Source organism: Sciurus vulgaris, assembly GCF_902686455.1.
Source record: "Sciurus vulgaris genome assembly, chromosome: 14".
In the NCBI taxonomy this organism is placed as follows: Eukaryota; Metazoa; Chordata; class Mammalia; order Rodentia; family Sciuridae; genus Sciurus; species Sciurus vulgaris.
Window position 1 is genome coordinate 79,515,929 of NC_136475.1, and position 23,149 is coordinate 79,539,077.

Sequence of the window (23,149 nt, forward strand, 5' to 3'; positions counted from 1 at the left end):
CAAAAACCAAAGGCTGAATGTTCTCTTTAATATGCAAATGCTAACACATGATGAGCAGTGGTGGGGGGGACAATAAAAGTTCATTAGATTAGACAAAGGGGAATGAAGGCAAGGGAGGGGAAATGGGAATAAGAAAGACAGAAGAATGAATTGGACATAACTTTCCTATGTTCATGTGTGAATACACGACTAGTGTAACTCCACATCGTGTACAACCACAAGAATGGGGAGTTATACTCCATGTATGTATAATATGTCCAAATACATTCTACTCTCATGCATAACTAAAAAGAACAAATACAAATTTGTTAAAAAGATTCTGGGCATTAACCCCTTATTTGACATATGATCTATAAATATTTTCTGCAATTCTACATAGCCTGAGCTGCCTTTTCACTTTGTTGATAGCATCCCTTGATACCCAAAAGTTCTGGATCTTGACATTGCCCAATGGATAATAGTGTTTTCAGGAAGAGTCCATGTGGAACAGAAGAGAAGAGTGGTGGAATAAAACAGACCTGGTTCTTTTCATAGCTATGCCACCAAGTGAGCCGGGTGACCTTGGACTAGGCATTTAACTTCTCTGAGCCTTATTAACCTTGAAAATGTGAGAGCGAGTGGAGAAAGGTACAGCCACCAGCAGCATTTCTCAGAAACTTGAATGCATTCAAGCACGGGACTCGGGGCTCTTGGAAGGAGCATGCCTCTTTCCCACGCCTGCCCCAGCGTTCTATTCCTTCACTTTCTTTTTTCTTTTCTTTTCTTTTTTCTTTTTGTTTCTTTTTTTTTTTTTTTTTTGTAGATGGACACAATACCTTTACTTTGTTTATTTTAATATGGTGCTGAGGAGCGAACCCAGCGCTCCCACAGCGAACCCACACGGGCCAGGCAGGCGCTCTACCACTGAGCCCCAAGCCCAGCCCTGCCCCAGCATTCTTGGCAGCATGGGTCTTCCTACTGGACAGGACCCCAGGGCAGGCACTGTGTTAACAAAGAGATCCTTATCCTTGTCTTCCAATGAGGAAGCTGATGCACAGCCAGCTTCCGCAGAGAGCCTAAGCCCACTGTGCCAGGGCTGGCATTCCCATCAAGATCTGCAAACTGCTCTGGGTGCAGCCCGGCCCCTGCTGCCCTAGCCAGGGGGCAGATCTGTTCACAGAACGCAAGAGCTTTGAAACCCTTGGAGACCGTCTAGTCTGGTTCTTCTAATTTACAGATGGTGATGCTAACACAGGGGGAGGATGAGAATTTTGGCCAAATTCACACAGCAACAGAGTCTGAATCAACCCTATTAGCCAATCCCCCCTCCCAACACACACACACTCCAGAAACATCCTTGATAAAACAGGACAGTGTTGGTGATGCCCGGAGCCGCCCACACCTCCAGAACACTCAGTCCTGGGAGTGAGTCTTAGGCAGAAGAAGACATTTCTAGCAGTCCTGGAGAGTAGTGCCTGGATAATCAAGTGTGTTTCCTGTATTTGCTAGCCTTTGGGCTCAGATCTGCTAATGGGACCACATTTTTAGGGGTCTGATGACAACAGAAGATTCTGCTGTGTCTTCCATTGGCTGCCTTATCCGCACACCCACTACTCACACGGTGCCCACACACTCTGATCTGGAGCCTGAAGGTGCCCAAGGTTTCATGGTGCTTTATCAGGAACATTCTGGCCAGGGCTTCCAGGCAACCAGAAACACATTTACTGCCTTTAACTCAAAGGGCCTTTTCATCTTTGTTTTGTAAAAGAATAATGCATAATCTGGGTGTGGTGGTACATGCCTGTAATCCCAGTGGCTCAGGAGGCTGAAGCAGGAGGATCACAAGTTCAAAGCTAGCCTCAGCAACATAGTGAGGCCCTAAGCAACTTAGCAAGACCCTGTCTCAAAATAAAAATTTTAAAAAGGGCTGGGGATGTAGCTCAGTGGTTAAGTTACTCTGGATTTGATTCCCAGTGACATAATAATCATAATAATAGAAACAATATGAATAGAAATCAAAATAAAGACTTACCCATAATTATATCACTAAATGACCTTCTTTTTTGAAAATATTGTGACAGTTAACTTTAGCTCCCCAAACCAAGGAAGAAATACATGACAAATTCTAATTCCCTTAACCATCTCAGCAAGTAGACCAATGGCCCTTTCTTTCTTTTTTTTAAAATATTTTTAAAATATTTGATGGAGTGTTGATGGAGCTTTATTTTATTTATTTGTTTATATGTGGTGCTGAGAATCAAACCCAGTGCCTCACACATGCTAGGCAAGCACTCTACCACAGAGCTACAGCCCCAGCCCCAACAACTGCCCTTTCTTACGACTAATACTTCCAAGTGAGAGGAAAAGCCAATGGTTATGCTCTGGTCTGTTCTTTATACAGACTTACAATCAATGTGGGAAGGCACAATTAAGACCACAACTTACTGTTACTTTCACTGTAGGATTCTCTCTGATCTTAGAAAAATCCCCAATCCACTGTCATTAAGTCCCTGGAAGCATGGGCTGCTATACATACAGGCATGTAAGAATGGTTCTTGTGACTATTTCCGGGGCTGGGAATTGAATCAAGGGACACTTTACCACTGAGCTACATCCCCCCTCCCCCCCTTGTGTGTGTGTGTGTGTGTGTGTGTGTGTGTGTGTGTGTGTGTCTTTCTGGTACAGGGACGAGAGGACCAGTCATGGACCACTGACCTGCAATGGGTGGGCGTTCTCTAGGAGACAAAGAAGCAATCAAGATTTTTGCCTTGCAGGGCCCCAATCTGTGGGCAGACATCACTGAAGCAGACTCACCAGTAATGTGGGAGCTGTTTCTTGTTTCTTCCTATTAGACCGCCCTCTCCAGGGGTTTTACAAACCCAGCCTAACCATGACATATTCATCCTCATATGCAGGGGTTGTTGTTAGGTTCTAGAAAGGGTATAGCAATGTCCCAGAAGGGTCTGTGAGAATTGCCTGGATGGTAATAATGTTGTCTTTTATAAGCAGAGAGCTCTGTAATGGAGAATATATTTTATATAGATATTATCTTATTTGATTCCCTGACTACACCCTCAAACTACATATCCCCATTTTCTAAGAGAGGAATGGGCTCAGAGAAAGATGAGTTGCCCAAGGTCCTATGGCTCAATAGTAGACATCTGGGACTCAGACCATTGTCTCTCTTAATTCTAGTCAGGCCCAAACACTGTACAGCTTTGCCATCTAAAGTATGAGATCTGCTCAGGATTGGGTCTGCACCACACAGCACAGTCCCAACCCTACATCCCAGAGACAGCACTCGCTGCATGCAGACTGTCTGGACCAGAAGACCTGAAGTTGTGGGAAAGTTGTCCCTCACCCTGCCCAGTGCCCAGGATAGAATCCAAGGGCACCACCCCAGTCCTTTTTTTTTTTTTTGACAGCATATCACTAAATTGCTGAGCTAAATTGTTGAGACTGGCCTTGAACTTGCAATCCTCCTACCTCAGCCTCCCAAGTAGCTGGGATTACAGGGTATATACCACCACACCACGTTTGCCTAAGGAAATTTTAATTCATAGCCAAACTATCAGGAAAACAGAAGCTCCTCCTGTTACAGAAGGTCCCCTGATGTCTACTTATCTCCAGGCAGAGCACTGACCAGGGAACACTCTTTAACACTGCTAATACAAGCTTGTGTGTGACCCAGTCTTGGAGGTGACAGCCCCACTCTGCTTTTTCTATCTACCTGCCACCTGCCTGTCTCCGAAGTCCATACCCAGGTTTCTTCCTCTCTCATGCCACCAATGGTTTTTGCATTCTGCCATCCGCCTCATCCACCTACTCTCCTGGCTCTTCCTAACTTACCCATCCTCCTTTAGATCCCCAAGGTTCTTCCTAGCACCCTTTCTGTCTTTAACAAGGCAAAACAAGGATAAGGTTGATGGGAAAGGTGCCAAGAGCTAGGGACTCCATCTGGAAGTGAGCAGTCCCAGCTTTACTGTGGACTGGCCTGGGACAGAGAGAAGCATGTCCCTTTCAGCAGCTCAACTTAATGCACCCGAGTCTCTTGCAGGGTACAGTGAGCTCTGCAAAGGAAAGACCTGAATTCTCTGGAAGTTTTAGCAAATTCTAGGCACAGTGCTATAGAGGGGCCTTATCATATGACTGGGTATGGCCATGGGCAAGTTCTCAGTGTCTCAGTTTTCTCATTTCTAAAATGGAAATCATAATCCTTTATTCATAGAGTTTAGAGAAAATTGAATCAACTCAAAATGCACTCAGTCTTGACTGACCACTGGAAATTTTAATTCATAGCCAAACTATCAGAACAAACAGAAGCTTCAAAACAGAAGCTCCTCTTGTTACAGAAGGATGGGTAACATGCTTCCGACTTGTCAAACCTGTGTGATTTTACTGAATGTACCTTTATATCATTTACTTCTTTGTACATTTTACAACTTGTTTGTCCACTTAAATCATAATCTTCTCTACTGGAAAGAACTTTTATACACATTTGTATCCCCTCTGATGTCCTGTACCGTATCATACATAGCTGCTACTCCACAAATACTCCACGGTTTATGTTTGTTTCCCTTCAACACAATATAAAACAAATGACAGGCATACAGTTAATGTCTTCAATAAATAAAGCACTCACACCCATATGACAATTCCATGAAATACAAATGGTTAAGAAACATAGGAGGGGCTAAGGTTGTGGCTCAGTGGTAGAGCTCTTACCTAGCACATGTGAGGTACTAGGTTCGATTCTTTGCACTGCATAAATAAATAAATATAAGTTATTAAAAAAAGATACACAGGAAATATTAAATTTCATTAGTGATGAAGAAATACACGTTAAAATGATATAAACTCTTCTACCAAGTTAACAAAGATTGGGAGGAAATTTTCAGTACTTAATTTTCAGCATTAAGTACTGGGAGTACAGGGAGATAGGTAGTCCCATAACTGCTAGTGGGAGTGTAACTGATACAAATTGAAAACAATGTGATAATATATAACAAGTCTTTAAAATGTTTTTATACCCATAGACTTTGACCAGCCTATTTGGAGAGCTATAGCCTAGGGGAAAATTCCAAAGTTCAGAGAAGGCTTGGGGTACCAGCTACTTCTCCCATTCAGTATACTATTACACAGCTGTTAAAAATGGCAGCCAGCTGGTGTTGCATTGCATAGTGGGGTGACTCCAGATCACAATGATGTCCTGCTTATTTTTAAAAAACTAGATTTTGAATGTTCTCACTATAAGGAAATGATAAATATTTGAGGTGACAGATATACTTAGCATGATTTGAACATTATACTATGTATACATGTATTGAAATATCACCTGGTACCTGTGAATACATACAATTATGTGTGTGTGTATAAATGTCCCCCAAAGATCCATGAGGTAAAGGCTTAGCTTTCAGCTTGGTTCTGTTGGGAAGTTGGTAGAACATTTAAGAACCTGGCTAGTTGAAGGTCACAGCTCCTTATCATTGGAGGGGGGGGTGTCCTTGAAGGGCATATTGGGGCCCTGATCCCTTCCTGTCTCCCTTTTTGTGCCTCCTGATTGCCATGATGTGGGCAGCTACTTCCTCTTGGTTCCACCACTGTGTGCTACCTTACCACAGACCCAAAAGCAATGAGGCTAACTGACCATGGACTGAATCCTCCAAGCCTGTAAGCCAAAATATACCTTTCCTATTTTAAGTTGATTTCTCTCAGGTATTTGTTATAGCAACAGAAAACTGACTAACACAGGATTGAACTTGGGGCCTCACCTGTGCCAAGCGCATGCTCTACCACTGGGTTATAACCCTAGTCCCATGTAAATATAAGTTTTAATAGCAGCCAGTAAGTTTTTGTTAACAGGGTGGGGGTGGGGTGGATGCTTACATCCTAATGCTATGTGGAAAAAAATAGAATACGAAATTGTGCAAAACAAATAATTCCAGCCACATAAACAAATGCATAGAAGGAAAGATGTCAAAACAAGATTTGTTTATAACTTGCTGTATTTTAGGGGGGGTTCTTAGCAGTTCTTAGGGTGGCCTGTTAGCAGAAAAAAAAATGGTCATTTTTTTTTTTAAATTAGGTTTTCCTTTGTTCAATGCAAAGAACAGTATCACAAACACTGTTCTTAAGCTCTAGGACATAAGTTTTGGTTTGATCATTTGATTTTTGCCTCTTTAAAAAATTAAGAAGCAGAGAAGAAAGAGTTTAAAAGGGGGTGGTGGAGAGATGGCGGCTCTTTATTCTAACTAAACTCCATGGTGAGGTGGACATTATTACCTTTTTAGAGCCAGGAAAAAGGCTCTGAAGAGCTCATGTCCAAGGTCATCTGCAGGGAAGAGCCAGGGTTGGGACCCAGGCTTGTGGACTTTCCCCTTAAGCATAGGCCTGCCAATGAGGGGTAACAGGTTTGGGAAAGAAAGAGAAAGGGAAAGGCAAATGGGGATGAGTGGCAAAATCATAGAGGCAACTGATTTTATAACATACAAGACTTTTTGTTTGTTTTGTTTTCTGTGGGGCTGGGAATTAAACCCAGGGCTCTACTGCTGAGTTATTTCTCCAACCCTAATGCGTACAATTTTGGGGGATGATATATATATATATATATATATATTTAACCCCCCTCTCTTTTGCAGATTATCAGTAAGGTGCTACTAATTTCTTATTTTTATTTATATGCAAGAAGAAAATAGCAACTGCCTAAATCACTGAGCTGTGAGCAGCAAGAGAGAAAACAAATGACCTACCAGGACCCCTCTAAAAGGAATAAAGGAGTGGGGGTCCTGGGGATGAGACAGGACTTGGAGGTGTGGAGGAATTAAAGTAGCTTTGGGTGGCATCCACTGGGAAACCCTCTCCAGTGGCTCTCGGTGGCTGGCTGCCCTCAGTCTGGAGACAGAATTTCTCAGAGAGCTGCTCACCTCAGGATAAGTGAGGTGCTCCCAGGCAGGACAGCCAGGGGTCAGACCTGGGTAAGAGGAGTGGGGGAAGTCCTAATTCTGTAATTCCCACAAAAAGAAAAACTAACTGGGCTGGGCTGTGGCTCAGTGGTAGAGTGCTTGCTTGCCTGGCACGTGTGAGGCACTGGGTTTGATTCTCAGCACCACATAAATAAATAAAATAAAGGTATTGTGTCCATCTACAACTAAAAAAAAAAAAAAAAAAAAAAATTTAAAAAACAAAGAAAACTAACAAAGAGACTAACTGAGAATGTATCTATGACCTTCTCAACCCAGTACAAAGTGCTCTTATTTTTCCAAGTCTCTTGTCAATCCATGTTCACAAGTATAAACAAGACTGTGGGAAATCACTTGTGTTCATTTGGAAAGCCATTTTCAGAAAGTGATTAGTGTTTAGGCATGAGTGAATGGTAAGGGGACCTGAAAGGGACAAGCTCTTATGTAACTTGTCTTGCAAGTGCAGAACCTCTTAGGAGGCACAGTGACATCACTGCCCAGCTCTGAGGCTCCCAGCAGACCTGCAAGGAAGATGGCATTTCACCATTTTATACAGAGATAAAAATCTGAGACACAACTCCATTTGCCTCAGGTCACAGAGCAAGAAACTGGCTCTTGGACTGAGATGGCCTGACCCTGGGTCTAGGATTCCTTCTGTACCAGATAGCTCTGTGCCTTCCAGCAAAGACAAGAGGCCCTTAGTTTCCCATAGGCTGAAGGAAGAAGACATAAAAGACTGAGAACCCAGGAAGACTGAGTTGAGGAGCGGAGAGAGGGGGAATGAAGACCTGTCCAGAGCTGACAAGATGGGAAGACAGAATTAGAGGATAGGAATTTATAATGGATCAAGTCCCAAAGCAGGGTGCTTCAGAGTCACCTTTACCTAAAGCTTTTAGGTAACTTGTTTCACAGCCCATCACTAATAAAATCCCTGGTTGCATTATCCTAAGGAGCCTTCATCTGAGTAGGGTCAGGAGGAGATGGATCCAGGGGTCCCCAGTTTTCATCCATCTTACTATGTTACCTTAGACAAGTCACTTGGAAAATGAGGGAAAACAAGACGATCGCAGAATTCTAGGATGCTCTGTGCCCATCTTTTTAAATCATCAAATTGACTTCTGGGGAAAGAATAATTACAGGTATCACATGGATTCTTTCATTTCACAAAGTCAGGAACATACCAAATCCAGGCAGATGAGCAGAGAGTGGGCTCCCTGTCATACCTCCCCAGACTAGGCTTTGCACAGAGCCAGAAAGCAACACTCTGTAATAATCTCCTACCCAGCCCTAATGTGACTTTGCTGCAAGCAACTGCCCAGAGGATTCCTTCATCATAATCTTTCTATGAATCATTCAGAGTAAGTCCCCACTCTGCATCAGGGGAAATAAAAACATATTATTAAAGAGAAATGAAAATCTGTGATGCATCTGAAAATAGCACCCAGATATGTTGGCTTCCCCGTTCACCCTTCTGTTGTATCCAGCTCTTGCTTGACTTGCTGCATCCAAAAGAGGCAGACCAGGACCCCCAACTCTCAGACATCCTGGATAAGTTACCAAATTATCTACAAATGCAATGGAGTGGTCTGGAAGAATCAGGGTTCCCAATTCTGAACCATTCAGATGGACCAGATCTAACTCCTTCCCTACTGCAGGTGCCCCTGCAGTCACATGCTTTTGTCAAATGATCTGCAGCTTTAGGCTGCTCCCTCTGCAGAGAAGAATAGGGGGGAAACAGAGAGTTAAAAAAAAAAAAAAAAAAAAAAAAAGTGCAACTCTCTCTTGGGAACCCTCACAACCTCCCAGCTTATAAAGTACTAGTGCTGGGTTATCTTCCCCCAGAGTCCCCACTGGTCAGCAGCACAGCCTCTGAGGTCAGCTCCCCCAGTTCCCCTACTCTGTCCACCTAGGAGAAATAATACTTGCCAAGGGGACCTACTGGGGTCTGGACCTAGATCAAAAATGCAGATGGATTACCAACCAGACAGAGGAAGAGACTGATTCAAAAAGTTGAGTCTTTGTCTTCTAAAAAGGGAGGCCCACCAATTGCTGAGTCTTTTCAGCAGGTTCTCAGCTTCCTCTGCCACTAACAAACTTTGTGACTCATGGTCTGTTCACAGAGAAAGGCAGCTGAGCAGCTTTCCTGATGATGGGTTAAATTGGGAATGTGTTCTTCTGGAACACTCACCCCCAGGTGCAGACTGAGCCCCTACCCTGCAATGAGAATGGGAAGTGATCACAGCTTCAATTCTTTTGCTGGCTTTAGAATAACCACCAGATACCTGGGTTCTGATGGACTAGATCCATAGGGATCAACACACTCACACACACACATACACACACACACACACACTCACACACACACACACAACCCTTGGAGGCTCCATAATGCAGCCCCTTCCTAGACTGGTCCTGGTCTTCAGTGCTCCATTCAACAGAGCTGCAATGTGGGATCCAAAGCACTCTCTTTCTTCACCCACACTGCCTGCAAAACCAGAGGAATTCCTGGCAAATTATCAAGCAGAGCAATGCAAGGCGAGGGTCTGCGGAACTGTTGCACATCAGTGGAGGCAAGCTGTGGAAGGGGATGAGAGGTCAGCATCTACTCCCTTCATTCCTACGGAGGACCACTCTGGAAGTTAGGGAGACTGAATCCCTGAGGCAGGCAAAGGCCAAGTCCATCCAAGGCGGAGAGATGAGGCTCCCAGCACTGGCTCACTCCCCGGCCCCTGCGTCTCGAGCGCCGCCTCCCACATCCTCAGAGCGGGCAGAAAGCCGGCAGCGAGAGACTCCCTCCATCCTGAACCAGCTTCCCGCATGAAACTCCCAAGCACAAACGCTTTTGTTAATTCTGCAAATGCTGTCACACGACCACCTCCACGAACCCACCCTGTCTGCTCGGCTCCAAGAGAGACCTGCTTCCCCCAGAGCCCCATCACTGTAGACCACCGGCTTCCCCTGCCCGCGACGGACCACCTTCCAGCGCCCCAGCGCCTGCACACGCCGGGCCCAAAGGACTTCCCAGGACCCCAGAGTCTCCTGACCCGAGGCATCTTTGTCCTCACCGCACAGACAACCAACCGCGCATAGAGCGACCGACACAGCCCTGCCGGGCACCGAGTCGGCGTTCTCGCCTTATGTCTGGGCCACGCAGGGGGACAAAGGCTCGCGTCCTGGAAGTTTGCGGAGTCGACCCCCGCGGGCCCGAGCCCCGCAGCGGAGCCCTCCTTACCGTACATCTCCGCGGGGCGCGCGCCTCCCAGGAGGCCGGCGTCGCCGCGTCGCTTGCAGCCAGCCCCTGGTGGCGCCCGCCTTTCATTCACAGCCCATGCGGGGGCTGGCGGCGGCCGGCCGATGCCCGGGCGGGGCGGGAGCAGGCTCGGGGGCCGGCGACGGGCGGGACGGAGCCGGGCGCCACCAGCCCATTCAGTACCGAGGCTGGCCGCAGCCGCCTCCCGCACCGGTCTCTGGGCGAGGCGGAGCGCAGGGGGCGGAGGCTACGCTACTTGCCACGCCCCTCCTCCGGGCTCAGCCACTGGCCCGCCGCCCCGCCCCGCCCCGCCCCGCCTCGCTCCTCCGAGAAACCCGAAGCCCGAGGTGCGCCTTTTCCCTGGCGGTTGCTCCCAGCCCTGGGTGGCGTTTCTCCAGGCCGCAGCGCTCCGTGGGGCGTCGCCCGCTCGAACCCCCCGCTTCTGTCTGCCTACTGCTGATTCCCACAGGCCGGGAGGTCCACAGGGAGCTTCAAGCTGCAGGTGACCCCTCCCCCAGCTTTGTCCGGACTGCGTAGACTGAGCCAGGGACAGCAAAGTGGAGGTATTGGGAAATAACCCTCCGCCCTTCTTTGGCTCCGGTAGCTAAACCCATTCTCTAAGGAAGCACTCAAGGCGGCCCTCCCAGACACTCTCTGACAGATGTTTGCTGCAAAAGAGCGTCCTTCCTGCGCCAGGTACGCAGGAAACGCATCCCTCTCCCAGTCCCCAAGTGCTGCGGAAGTCTGCTTGCTTTTCCTCTCCAAGATTTATACGAGTAATTTGCAAGCTTTGTCTTTCAAAGGATCCTGTGATCCAGGGCCCACTTGAATTTCGTCTCTCTACCTGACTTGACCCTGTGCGAAACAGACAGAGGCAGAAGTCTGAGGCTAGCACCTAGTATCCTGGAGAACTCTCCTAGCCTAGATCGAACTTTCCATTTCACATTTCTTTTTGTTTGTTTGTTTTGCTTTGTTAGGTACTAGGGATTGAACCCAGGGCTGCTTAACCACTGAACCATATCCCTCACACATTCCCAGTCCTTTTTATTTTTTATTTTGGGACAGGCCCCCCCAAAGTTGCTGAGACTGGCATCAAACTTGTAATCCTCCGGCCTCAGTCTCCCAAATCGCTGGAATTCCGGAAATGCACCATCTTTCCCTGACCTCTCCGTATCTATGTCTTACTTTTTCCTCTTGCCCCATGGTTGAGATTTTATTTTATTTCCTATTAATAGAAATATCCTACTAGTAGAAGTTAGAGAAGGAAGAACCTTAAAGATACTTCATTTAACCTTGAGAGGTTAATTTGCATTCTAATTCTTAGATGCACCGGGCTGTGTCAGTAGCCAGTCATTTACTCTCTCTGAATCTCAGTTTCCTGCGGGACTATTGGGAAATTTGACACAGTGGACACTCACATATTTATTTTCTTTTATTCCTTTCTGCCCCAAGGCAGGGACAGAACCAGAGAGAATCCACGTTGCCCAATCCTTGAAACTGCTCTCTCCTCTGCATCCCAACCAAGTTTTCTATTTCTCTCTGGCTTCATTCCCCAGTGTCTCCCCCATACACCCTCCCTTCATGTTTTCAAGTTTTACTCCTTTTCCTTCATATCTTTAGGTCTCTTAGCAGCATACAAGCTAGTTGTGCCAGAAAACTCCTGGAAGCTCCTAGAAGGTTCCTGGAGCTCACATTTAGTCTAGATCCTCCAGTTACTCACAGAGAAGCCCTGTCTCTGCTCTCCAACTCCAGGACCAAGCTAGGTGACTTTGAGGTCTGCTGAGAGTCAGACGTGAATCAGGGCAGGAGGGAAAACTTAGGTCTAGCTCCACTTGGGCACCTGGACATGCTCCCTCCCTCTCTTCGGTTCAACACAAAGTATACTCAGGAAGCACTGTGTCCACAGCATAGAAGGAGGTGAGGGGTCTGGCTCCAAGGAGTCGAGTGTGGAAAAGGGGGGCACCACAGGCATACTGATGGAAATTTTACATGACAAGGAAAAAACATGGTCAATTCTGGTGAGAGGGGATGACCTCTGTTTAGCTATTCAGAGAGACGATAGGTTAATTCATTGTTTCTATCAAATATGTATTGATCACTCCGTATTATTTGCTAGACCCTGTGGAAGGTGCTTAGGAGATTCGAGATACACAAAAATTATGATAAAATCTTATGACCATGGAGGCATATACAAGGAACAAAGGAGGTCGCCTGAAGGCAAACCACTCCAGATGGACTCTGAAGGACAGGCAGTATTCCTAAACGTGGAGATCATGTAAACAGTACCAGCCGGGGACTGATATTTGCAAAGGTCAATGATAGCTGGTAGAGCAGATGTGAAGGGTGGAATGCAATCCTGTCTGGCTGGTGCAGAGTTGAGGAAGGGGAACAGAAGTAGACAGTGTGGCTGGGAAGGAGTCTGGGCCCTGTTGGGAGGACCTTGAGTGCCTGACCCAAAGGCCTTTGTGTCAACTCATGGAGTGCCAGCTGAGCAAATAAAAGTACAAGATGTCCCAAGAAATTTGAATTTCAAATAAATAAGGAATCATTTACATGCTGCATACTATATTTGGGACTCCTTATACTAAAACTTTGTTGTTTTCTGCAACTCAGATTTAACCTGTTTCATCTGGCAACTTCAGTTAGTGCCATACTTTAGAGGTGTTCTTGGAGCTCTGATACTCAAGCAGACCTGAAGTCAGCCACTCTCCCCATCTGTATTCCCACATAAATCCTACTGGCATGAGCTTCCTAAGGGGACAGGAACGGGACCACTAGGGCCAGTCTGTACTTTTAGACACAGGAACATTGACCCGAGGCTAAGGTCTTATGTGGGGCACTGGGAGTCCCTCCAGGAAGAATGTCCTGCAACTCACCATAATTCCTGCAAGAACCATGAGAAGTGGCCTCTAGTCCCTGTTCTCCCCTGGGCTCAGCAGCTACCATGGCCCTTTGAGCTCTGTGTATTCAGTGGTGAAGGAATCTGGGCCCTTGTCCAGCTTCTCAGAGGTCTAGCCGAGGTGTTCAGATAAAACATGTGCAGGAAATGGTACTGTAAAAGTCTCTGGTAGTGGGGTTACATACATGGAAACAGACCTGGAGGGAACATAATTGCTGGCTCACAGTGTACAACCAAAGAGCAGAATTTAAGAGTCCCAGCTTCCAGAGCAGTGTGCTCATCCATGAAGGGACGTGAAGCAGAAATCTGCTATGTAGGTGAAGTATGGAAAGGAGGGAAAGTCAGAATTGGGATTCCTATCTTAAATAAGTTCTTACTTTCTCTGTAGAAATCCAAAATAAGGTGATAGGTATGACATAAAAAAGAAAGTGAAAAGGAAATCACATCTATGAAACGCCTCAACAGCTGGGGACTAGATACTTTATGCAGGTTTCAGTCCACTTTGTGACTTGCCATGGCTCAAGTTTATAATGGCATAAAGTGATACACTTTCAGTATAAGCCATACTTGGAATTTGGAGTTTTGATCTTTTCTCTGCCTGGAGACATGTGGTAGACTGTCTTGATGCTGGGCAGTGGCAGGGGGCGATAGCTCCTAGTCAACCACATGGTCTCCAGGAAAAACAGGGGTACTCTACAGCGTGCCGTGTTGCTAGGTTATGATGTAGGTTAGGGGCATTAAATGCATTTTCCACTTACTGTGGGTTTATTGGGAGGTAACCCCATTGTCAGTAGAAGACCATCTGTATTGTTATTCCCATTTTATAGCTAGGAGATGGAGACCCACAGAGATTAGACAATTCTCTAGTAAATGGTTAAGCAGGGACGCAAGCCAGAATACTCTGCCTAAGATGTGATTCCATCGCTGCAAGATGCTGTGCTGTGCTGTACACAGACGACTGCACGCTGGTGGATCTTCCTGGAAGTCCAAAGCCCTGCGCCTGCGCTCATCCTGCCTCATCTGTACTCACTCCCCTCCCCATTACCTGGGTTTGGAAGGAGGGGAGTGGGAGGATCTCAAGCCTTCTAGACTAAACCAGGTCCTCTAATTTGCACCCCCTTCCCAGATCTCATCAGTGGTGGCCCCTGTGGCATTGGCTAGAGCCCAGGGTCCTTCTGGGACTTGTTTGACCAGCCAAAGGAACTAACCCTGAGAAAAGGTTATTATTCTCCAGCCAAAGTGAACCCTGGTCAGTGTGTTCGCCCTGAAAGATGACCTTTGCAGTGACACCTCAGATGATCCCCTCTGCCACAGGCAAGCTCCGTGGGAAGGTTCAGAGTTTCTAAATGAACCAGAGGTTGAATTTCTGTGTTCTAGAGAAGGATGGCTTAGAAGTAGGGGGCAAACAACAACCATCACATAAGCCCAGGAACCCTAACCGGCCTCCAGGCATCAGTATTCACATCACATCACCAGGGCCAGGAGTCTGGTTTCCTGGTGCCCAGTCTCACACAGCCCCGTCCTCACTGTGTCCACCCGAAAGCCTCTCATCTCCTAATCAGCCGCAGCCACTGCAGCCACTCTTGCTCAGGGCACCAGCTTTGAACAGCCAACAGCTTTAAAGCACCTTAAGGAGGGAGGGAAGAGGGAAGAAGATGACAGCCCCAGGGGATACAGCTTCAGGAAGAAAAGCCAGGCACCCTGGTGAAGGGCCCAGGGAGACGCAGAGGGGAGAGTGAGCCTGTGAGGATGGTCACGCAGCTGTTAGCTGCGAAATCAGAAATAGAAATAGAATCCAGGAGTCCTGACTTCAGATGAGCTGCCTTGAACCCTGGCACTTCTCCCTAAAAGCAGGTTAACTACCTTGACCTACTTCTCCAAGGCCACAGGGAAAGAACAGCCTGTGAAAACAATGCGCAAGTATCTAAAGTGGGAGGGTCAGTGAGAGCTGAGCCTGTGTCTTCACCCTGCAGCTTGGCTGCCAGGTCAGTGGGGTGTGCTCTTGTCACCAAGGTTGCTGCCAGTAGCTTTCAGCTGCAGGAGGGACACAGTAGGCAGAGCTGCCTGCTGCCAGGAGAGCAGGCAAGTGTCTGGGTCGGGGAAGGCTGCCTCAGACCAGATTTTACAATCAGAGTTGACTGGTTTGAGAGGAGTGTGAGATATTGACTACTGGCACGGGGGAGGTTTAAAAGCACCACAGAAGCTCTGCCAGTAACTCTCACTGCCTTGGGTTCCCCTGTGTTCCACTTCTGGGGCAACACCAGTTCACCTTCTGTTGCTACCATTACCTCTGTTCCCTGAGTCTCCTTTCCCACCCGAAACTCAAACCATGTCTACCTGCTTCTGGTAAAAAGTATTGGCATCAGTATGCCCATTTCCCAGCCTCAGGCCTGGACCTAGCAAATGCCATCTTCTCACTCTCCTCTTGCTGCCCTGTTCCTCTCTCTCCAGCTTGTGTAATGCCTGCTCCCACCAGGAGACCCAAGCCTGCCCACACTTGGAAGGACTAAAAAGTCCACAGTGCCATTTCCATTTCATCTCTGATAGAGATGGCTTGGAAGAGAAAAGGAACCAAGGGAAGTGAGAAGCTACTCAGACAGGTGATCTTAGAAAGTCAGATCTGGCTTTTCAGGTCATGGCTGAGAGATGGGCTTGGTCAGAGGCTCTCCAACTCATCCAAGGATGGTTCTGATGAAACTGAAGGAGAGGGAGACAAATGCCTCCTGGATATTGTAAACCTACTCCAAGAATAACAGAGAGATGACATGTGAGATGTTGAACCCAGAGACCAGAACACTGGTGGTAGTGGAGAAAGTGCCGTAGGACCTCAAAGGGGCCAGATGCCAACCCTGCAAGGAAGTTACCCTGGTTCACCTGAGCCAACCCGCCTCCCAAGCCTGGTCTGTTTACTGCCTCATGATAGTCTTAGGCCCAGAAATACCTCCTCTTCCTCTAGAGGATGCTAACTCCGACCCTTACCAGCTCAGTCCTTGGCAATTCTGCAGTCAGACATTCCTGGTCATGCCCACTCCTCCCCTGGACTCTGCCTGGCCACAGAACTCTTTTTTAATAACTCAGTCCCAATATTCAGCTTCTAAATCTCCAGCCTAGTTTGTTTTTCTGGATTATGGGGTGACTGCTCAATTCAGGCTCACAACATGGCCCAAGGAAGTGAATGCTTGGAAATTTTTGAGTAAAAACACTGGAGAAGCTCAGACATCTCTATACCAGCACGCATATAACAAAGAAAGTCAATTTGAAATTCTAAACCACTAGGATCTGGTAGGGTAGGACTCCATGATTTAGTGCTCTAAATTATGGAACATGCACTTATTGAAGCCATTTGCAAAGTGTCCATGAAAAACACTTTGTTAGGCATAGTGAGGAAAGAGAAAAAAGGACATGCCTGCCACTCGGTCACAGAGGGCCTTGAGGACCCTCAAGAGTGCAGTCTTTATTCAGTGGAGAGAATTCTTCTGACAGCTATATGTTGAATGGGGGCATCGATAGTGTCAACTGCTGCAAAAAGGAAAAGGGGAAGGACCTGGAAGGGAGGATGGATGTGGAGCTAGGTCACTGATCATCACACACACTTCCTCCCTCTTTCATAAAGATAGCTATTTGGATCAAAAGCATTTAAGACCCACAACAGGACTGTACAAAACAATATCTCTCCCCTCCTAATCTTTCCAGAATAGAATGGGAAGGGATTATAAAAGTCACCTGCATCCCTCTGCATTCTCTTTCTCTGCTTAGTAAGTGACCCTTAGCATGGCAAGAAATGGGTCATACATACTTTCTACTGGAAGGCTCCTTTGATTTTAGAGGTCTCAGTAGGACCCAGGGAACAAGAAATGACATACTGTCTACTTAGGGCTGCCTCTGATTTCCAGTGTCATGGGCAAGGGGAAAGGCCCCTGCTCTGGTTTCTTCATTGCCTAGCTTGGGACACTGAGTTTTCTTACCCAGAGATTGGAAGCAGAAGCCTTAATCAGGGATTGGAGGAAGAATTCATCTGCAAGGTGTCCTGTGTCATCTCTCAGGAATCTAAGAGTGGCAGAAGGCAGCTGGACTAGGTACAAGGCCAGCCAAGAGAAGGGAGAACTCAAGTGGTGACCTTCAGGTTTAAGGACTGTGAGAGGGAGAGGGCAAGAGAAGGAAATCATTATTTTCTGAGTTCCCACTAAGTGTTAGGAACTCACCTAGTGAACTACCCAGAGTCTAGCACATAGTAGGTGTTCGAGGCATACTCGCTGAATGAAGCCTCTGACTCCATCTCTAAACCCCAAAACAGCCCTGTGAACTAGACTGAAATTAGGAGACTCATTTGTTTTTTCTTTTCTTTTTTCTTAGAGATGGGGTCTCACTATGTTGCCCAGGCTGGCCTCAAACTCCTGGGCTCAAGTGATCCTTCTGAGTAGCTGTGACAACAGCCAAGAGCCATCAATCTCAAGCTCGGCAGGAGATTCATTCTTTCAAAGAGACAGCTTCAGAATCACACAGTAAACGGTAGAAGCAGGATTCCAGTCCAGGTCTGCCTTCTTCTGTGCTCTGTTCTCTTTCTTCCGATTCTCACCAGATTGCAACCAGTTAAGCTGCAGGATTGTGCATGGCAACAGATGAGGTAGGAAGAAAGGATGGCCAATGTGGCTAAGAACCAACTGGCAACTGCAGGGCTTTCACAAAGCATTTCCATTCAACTCTTATCAGCATCCCCCTTGCTGGGATGTTTGTTAAAAACCAGATGCCTGATTCCCACCTCAGTCCCTGAAGGGGAAGGCTGAGCTCCGCAGGTGGAAGGACCCGCCTGGAAGCCCATGGGAGCAGGCAGAGGAGGAGCCCAAGACCAGGGAGCAAGGAGGAGGCCACCATGGGATAATCATGGAGAGCCTTCATTAGTGGTGGGGATGGGGACACTGCTAGGAGGGAAAAGAAGTGGGTATAACCTAGGAGTCTAGACAAGGGCCTGCTAGATGTTTTTATGTGGAAGACATGAGATTTAGCACAACTGAATATGATGGTTCATATAAGTGTGATTAAGAGCAAAACAGTTGACAGCCTTGACTGATAGGTAATAAGGGAGAGAAGCCATTTGAAGAGGGAACTGTCCTTTTATTTTTTTCTCATTAAAATTTGGATGTAGGTATAAATGAAATTGTGGTGTGGGGGGCTACTGGGGATTGAACTCAGGGGCACTTGACCACTGAGCCACATCCCCAGCCCTATTTTGTATTTTATTTAGAGACAGGGTCTCACTGAGGTGCTTACTAGCACTTTAGCTTTTTTCTTTTTTTTTTTTTTTTTTTTGCGGTGCTGGGGATTGAACCCAGAGCCTTGTGCTTTCAAGGCAAGCACTCTGCCAACTGAACTATATCCCCAGCCCCTGAGGCTGGCTTTGAACTTGCAATGCTCCTGCCTCAGCCTCCCGAGTCACTAGGATTACAAACTTGAGCCGCTGCACCTGGCTGAAATTCTTATTTTAAAAAATTAAAGCAAGTTTCCATCTATTGTTTTAGAATAAAGATTTAGTGCATAAATACAGCCCAAAGGCAACAGAAAAATAGCTTTGCCCTGTCATTTCCCTAAGAAAGCACTGCCATTATTCAGAATAGACCCACAAGAAGAAACAAACAAAACCAGCAACCCTCTGAGTTCTAGGCTTCACAAAAGGACCACATTAAACTATGCACACTGGTGTGCAAGTGTGTAGTAAAATGTCCACACTTATTGCCATCTGCTTTACCTCATCCTAAGGTACTCAGGGCAGATCAAGCCAAGATTAGAAATGTGAAAAGGCAGCCAGACAGTGAAGAGAAAAACGCAGGTTGCTATGGTTTTCAGATTGTAGAATCATAATGCTAAGCAAGTTAATAATTTGAACTTTGGAGCAGACTAAAAAAGTTGCTTTGAAATAAAGGATACCTGTAAGGGATGGCTTACTGTGATACTTGTTAAATATTATTTGTCAGTTTTTTTTATAATAGTGCTCACCTGAATTATAGAGTGCTAGTACAACTGAGGGAACAGATCCTTCCTACAGTCAGGTCCTGGGGAATGCTAGGAACAGAGGTGTGTGGTGCTCTCACAGGCTCGGAGGACCAGATTAACACATCCACTCTTCTTACTCTACTGTACCCACTCAGAAGGAGTACACATGCCAGGGTGGTGGCACACATCTATAATCCCAGGCACTTGGGAGGCTGAGGGAGGAGGATTACAAATCCAAGACCAGCCTCAGCAACCCTGTCTCAAAAAAAAGGGGCCAGGGATGTAACTCAGTGATAAAGCATCCCTAGGTTCAATTCTCAGTACCAAAAAAGAAAAAAGAAAGAAAGAAGGTATGCACAGAAATAATGTAGATTAAAATCTGACTTTGTCAGTGGACCCAAAACAAACAACATCTCCAGGAGATGGGTACCCATGACCAGCAGGCCCAGCAATTTCAGGCAGGTGTGTTCATAAAGAAGATGGCTGCATCAGACTGTCATAGTTTAATGCCTTTAGATAAACCTGCTGATTGCCCTGTTGTTCTTCTCCCTCACCATAATCTCCTGGCTCTGTTTTGGTATCCCTATCTTTGGCTAACCAGCCAACCTGAGCACTCCAGTTCTGTGTGCTAACATTTCTAACTGTACATGGGCACTCTGGAAACATCCGTTCCATGAGAATCTGCTGAGATGATACCTCCCCAAGGGTCTGGCCACCTCTATTACTGACTGCTCCCTAAGGATGTCCAGTCTTCAGACACTAAACTCCACGTACTCTATCTCTTGTAAGTAACCAGGCCTTCCTGTTCTTCATGGAGTCTGGGGGCTAATAATCAGGTGTGAAGCCGTGACTCTATTAGAGTTACTTGAGTCAGGTCTTTTTCAAAAGACCTGAAACTAGTTTCGTTTTTTTTTTTTTTTTTTTCCTTAGTCATTTGTTTTTTTAAAATATAGTTTTAAATCAAACAGGATTTGAGTGGTTAATCATTTATCTCAGTACTAGGTTCCCATGACCAAAAACCCTTGAAGGCTGGAAGTTTTTAAAGATCATACTGGACTTGCTCCTTAAGATGAAAATCAGGTCCTTACACTGCTGGCAGTTCAAAGCTACCATTTGGCTGCTGCTGGGATCTATCTGTTGCCACTGAAATAAGAGGGAACATTTCATCTGCCGCATCTCCCATAAGCATTCCAGCCTACTTAGTCACTAAGTATCCTCAAGGATTCTGGTAATTTCCTTCACCAGCATTTTCTGGGCTACCTTGGGAGCATAAAAAGAAGACAAGTGAATGCCACTAATATTTCTATCTCCCAACATCTTGAATTCCTTCCTCAACATTGCATGTCAACTTCATTTGCATTGTCTTCTATTATGACTTGGTTTTAGGCAACCAACCAAGAAAATATTTAGAAACACTTGCAGCTATTCTAGTCAGCATGTTAAATTCAGATTTCTAGAAAAGACATCCATGTACATAAATCCAGTCTGAATCTAAAATTTTGTTGTTTTTCTCTTTCGAAGATTCATTCCCATGTGTGTTCTCCCACATCAATATAACTAGCAAATCCTGGTGTGTGTGTGTGTGTGTGTGTGTGTGTGTGTGTGTGTGTGTGTGTGTGTGTGTACACCTTGTCCACACTGTATGCTAACCTTTACCTCTTGGATTATACTTGAAAATTGGCCCCCCTGGGTATGCTGGTCCCTAATCCTAGTTACTTGTTTGGGGATAATGAGGAGTAAGGGGAGAGGAGTCTGAGGATAATTGGCTTCCTTTTGCAAGGTAACACACTAGTTCCCTTAGGTGCATCTTCATGTAAAGCAATAATAGCCTCATTAGACATAGGAGGAGGTTCTGTTTTGGCTGGCAACAGAGACCTAGTGACATTTAGGGGTACAGAGTTCCCCTAGTTCTTCAGATATTTGCATATATTTCCATCCCAGCTCTTGACATACAACACTTTCTTCGTCGAGGCCCTAACTTTCACACAACAGACGGGGTGAGGCTGTGAATTCGGTTGACTTTGTAATTTGGCAACTCATGGGATTTGGCTTTCAGTTCCATCTTATGTCTGTAAGAAATGAGATTCTTTTTATTATAATCTCAGAAGGTGCTTGGGTGGCAATCTGTGTTGTGATCTGAGACTCTGAGGACCTGAACTTGTCATTTATATTTGTGTAAGCAGATTAGAGCCAATAAAAGACATCTTTGGTTTTCTTTGATTTTCCTAAAGTTTGCAAGAGCAGATAATTGCATTTAATAAGCAGTAATCCAGAGTAATATCTTCTAAAATTTTGCCATTGTATGTCATGGGCATATCATCTCTATATACTAACAGATTTTTTACTGTTCTTGGTCCTAAGTAACCAGCCAGCCAATCCCAAATTCCTTCTTCTCATCTATTTCTTTAAGGTTGTATTGCCTGCAACTGCCTCCCTATGCCAATTTCTCTGTGCCAGTCAAGGTTCTTGGTCCAGGTAACATAAACCAACTCTAGCTAACTTGAGCAGAAAAAATAATCTCCTGGAGTAATGTAGGGTAGCTCACAGAATCAATGGACCATGCAAAGCACCAAGATCAAACCCCAGCTAGGAACCAAGAAAGTTTGGGTATCCAAAGACCATCAAGATCATGCTACCGAACAAGGCCATCCCCACTGCCATTGCCACCACTGACCACTTGCTGCTTTCACTCTCTATCTCACTGACCTAGGATGCCCACTTTCACACACCTGGACTCTTGGTTCCTCTACTTCTGCCTTGGAAGAACTGCCACCTTCTGTGTCTTTGCATTACTTCCTCAATATTCAAAACCCTGTATAGTAGCATCTGAGCCACAGAGCCCAGATGACATGCTCACACTTGCTAGGGAACAAGCGAGAAAATGTCTACACTTGATGCTGAGCTGTCTCCATGTATTTTTGGATTCCTCTAGATGAGAAGGGTGTTTGGATGCTAGGCTCTTCCTCTGTTCCTCCCAGAAAAAGTCTACTACGGTTGTAGTAGGTAAGGACAAACATCACAAAAAGAAAGTGAAAGGCAGAAGTAGGCGAAGTAATTTATTACAGTTATTTTAATAAATAAAAACCTCTGTCTAGACAAATTTCTTTCTAAGGTATTAAGAGAACTTGGAAAAAAGATTATAAAGTAACCATCAATAAATTTAAAAATTCACGAGACACTAGCTGGGAATCAAAATTTCCTTATACAAAGGAAAACAGTGCGTGCTGCTTATAACCAGCTAATCACCTGATGTTGAATATTGACAATGAATAGAATTACCTGTTTAAACGGGTTTGCTTGTTGTGAACACTTGAAAATAATTAGATGAACAGTGTGGCATCAGTAAAAATTTGTTAAGAACAAATCATAGCATCCCAACCTCACTTCCTTTTTAATTCAACTAATAGACTTACAGACTATGAGTAGACAACACGAGAATGTTACAGTACTCTTGTCTTTAGAAAGTTTAAAATACCTTGATTTTCTTTTAAAATAAAAATAAAACATGATCATTATGGAAAAAGGTAGATAATAATTTCTGGTGAAATGAACCCAAACTATTAGCTCTACTTTCTTCTCACTAAAAAACACAATTGTATTAAGGGAAGAAAAAAGATAAAAATCTACAGGGGCCAAGAGATTAGGTGAGGAGACAGGACCAGAGATGACAACACATTTTTAGAAGATGAAAAATAAATGAATAAATGATAACTGGCAGAACAAAGAAAGCTGATAGCAAGTGACTGCAGAAGAAGATGTCACCACAGAACAATTAGGATAGCAGACCCCCGAGAGGGCTCAGGAAGAAAAGGTACCAAGAACCTCAGAAGCAAGAAGCAGAGCTGAAGACAGGAGAACTGGATACAAGCCCTCTCCATGCAAACTTCTGATAATCATCTTACTGAATTTTAATATGAACAGATAGCCAAAGACATCTGGGAGAAACACCTAACATGAAAGAGAAGACAAACATAAAGTAAAAAATCTTTAAGACTTGTAGGAAGTAGAGACGATGCAGGTAACAGAAGAAAACTGCATTTAATAGCACTTCCTGTCCCCTGCTCCTTCCACTCT

The 23,149-nt window shown here is 45.5% G+C and overlaps 1 protein-coding gene across 3 annotated transcripts in view; it reads right to left on the minus strand.

The window, feature by feature from the left end:
• EFR3B (EFR3 homolog B) overlaps positions 1 to 10,411 on the minus strand; it is an 80,124-nt gene extending 69,713 nt beyond the window's left edge. For all 3 annotated transcript variants that reach the window (XM_079110586.1, XM_079110585.1, XM_079110584.1), the window contains exon 1: positions 10,171 to 10,411. In XM_079110586.1, coding sequence (XP_078966712.1) covers positions 10,171 to 10,177 — 7 coding nt within the window. In that variant the 5' untranslated portion in view covers positions 10,178 to 10,411. The remainder of the gene's footprint in view (positions 1 to 10,170) is intronic.
• Positions 10,412 to 23,149: the final 12,738 nt, after the last annotated feature.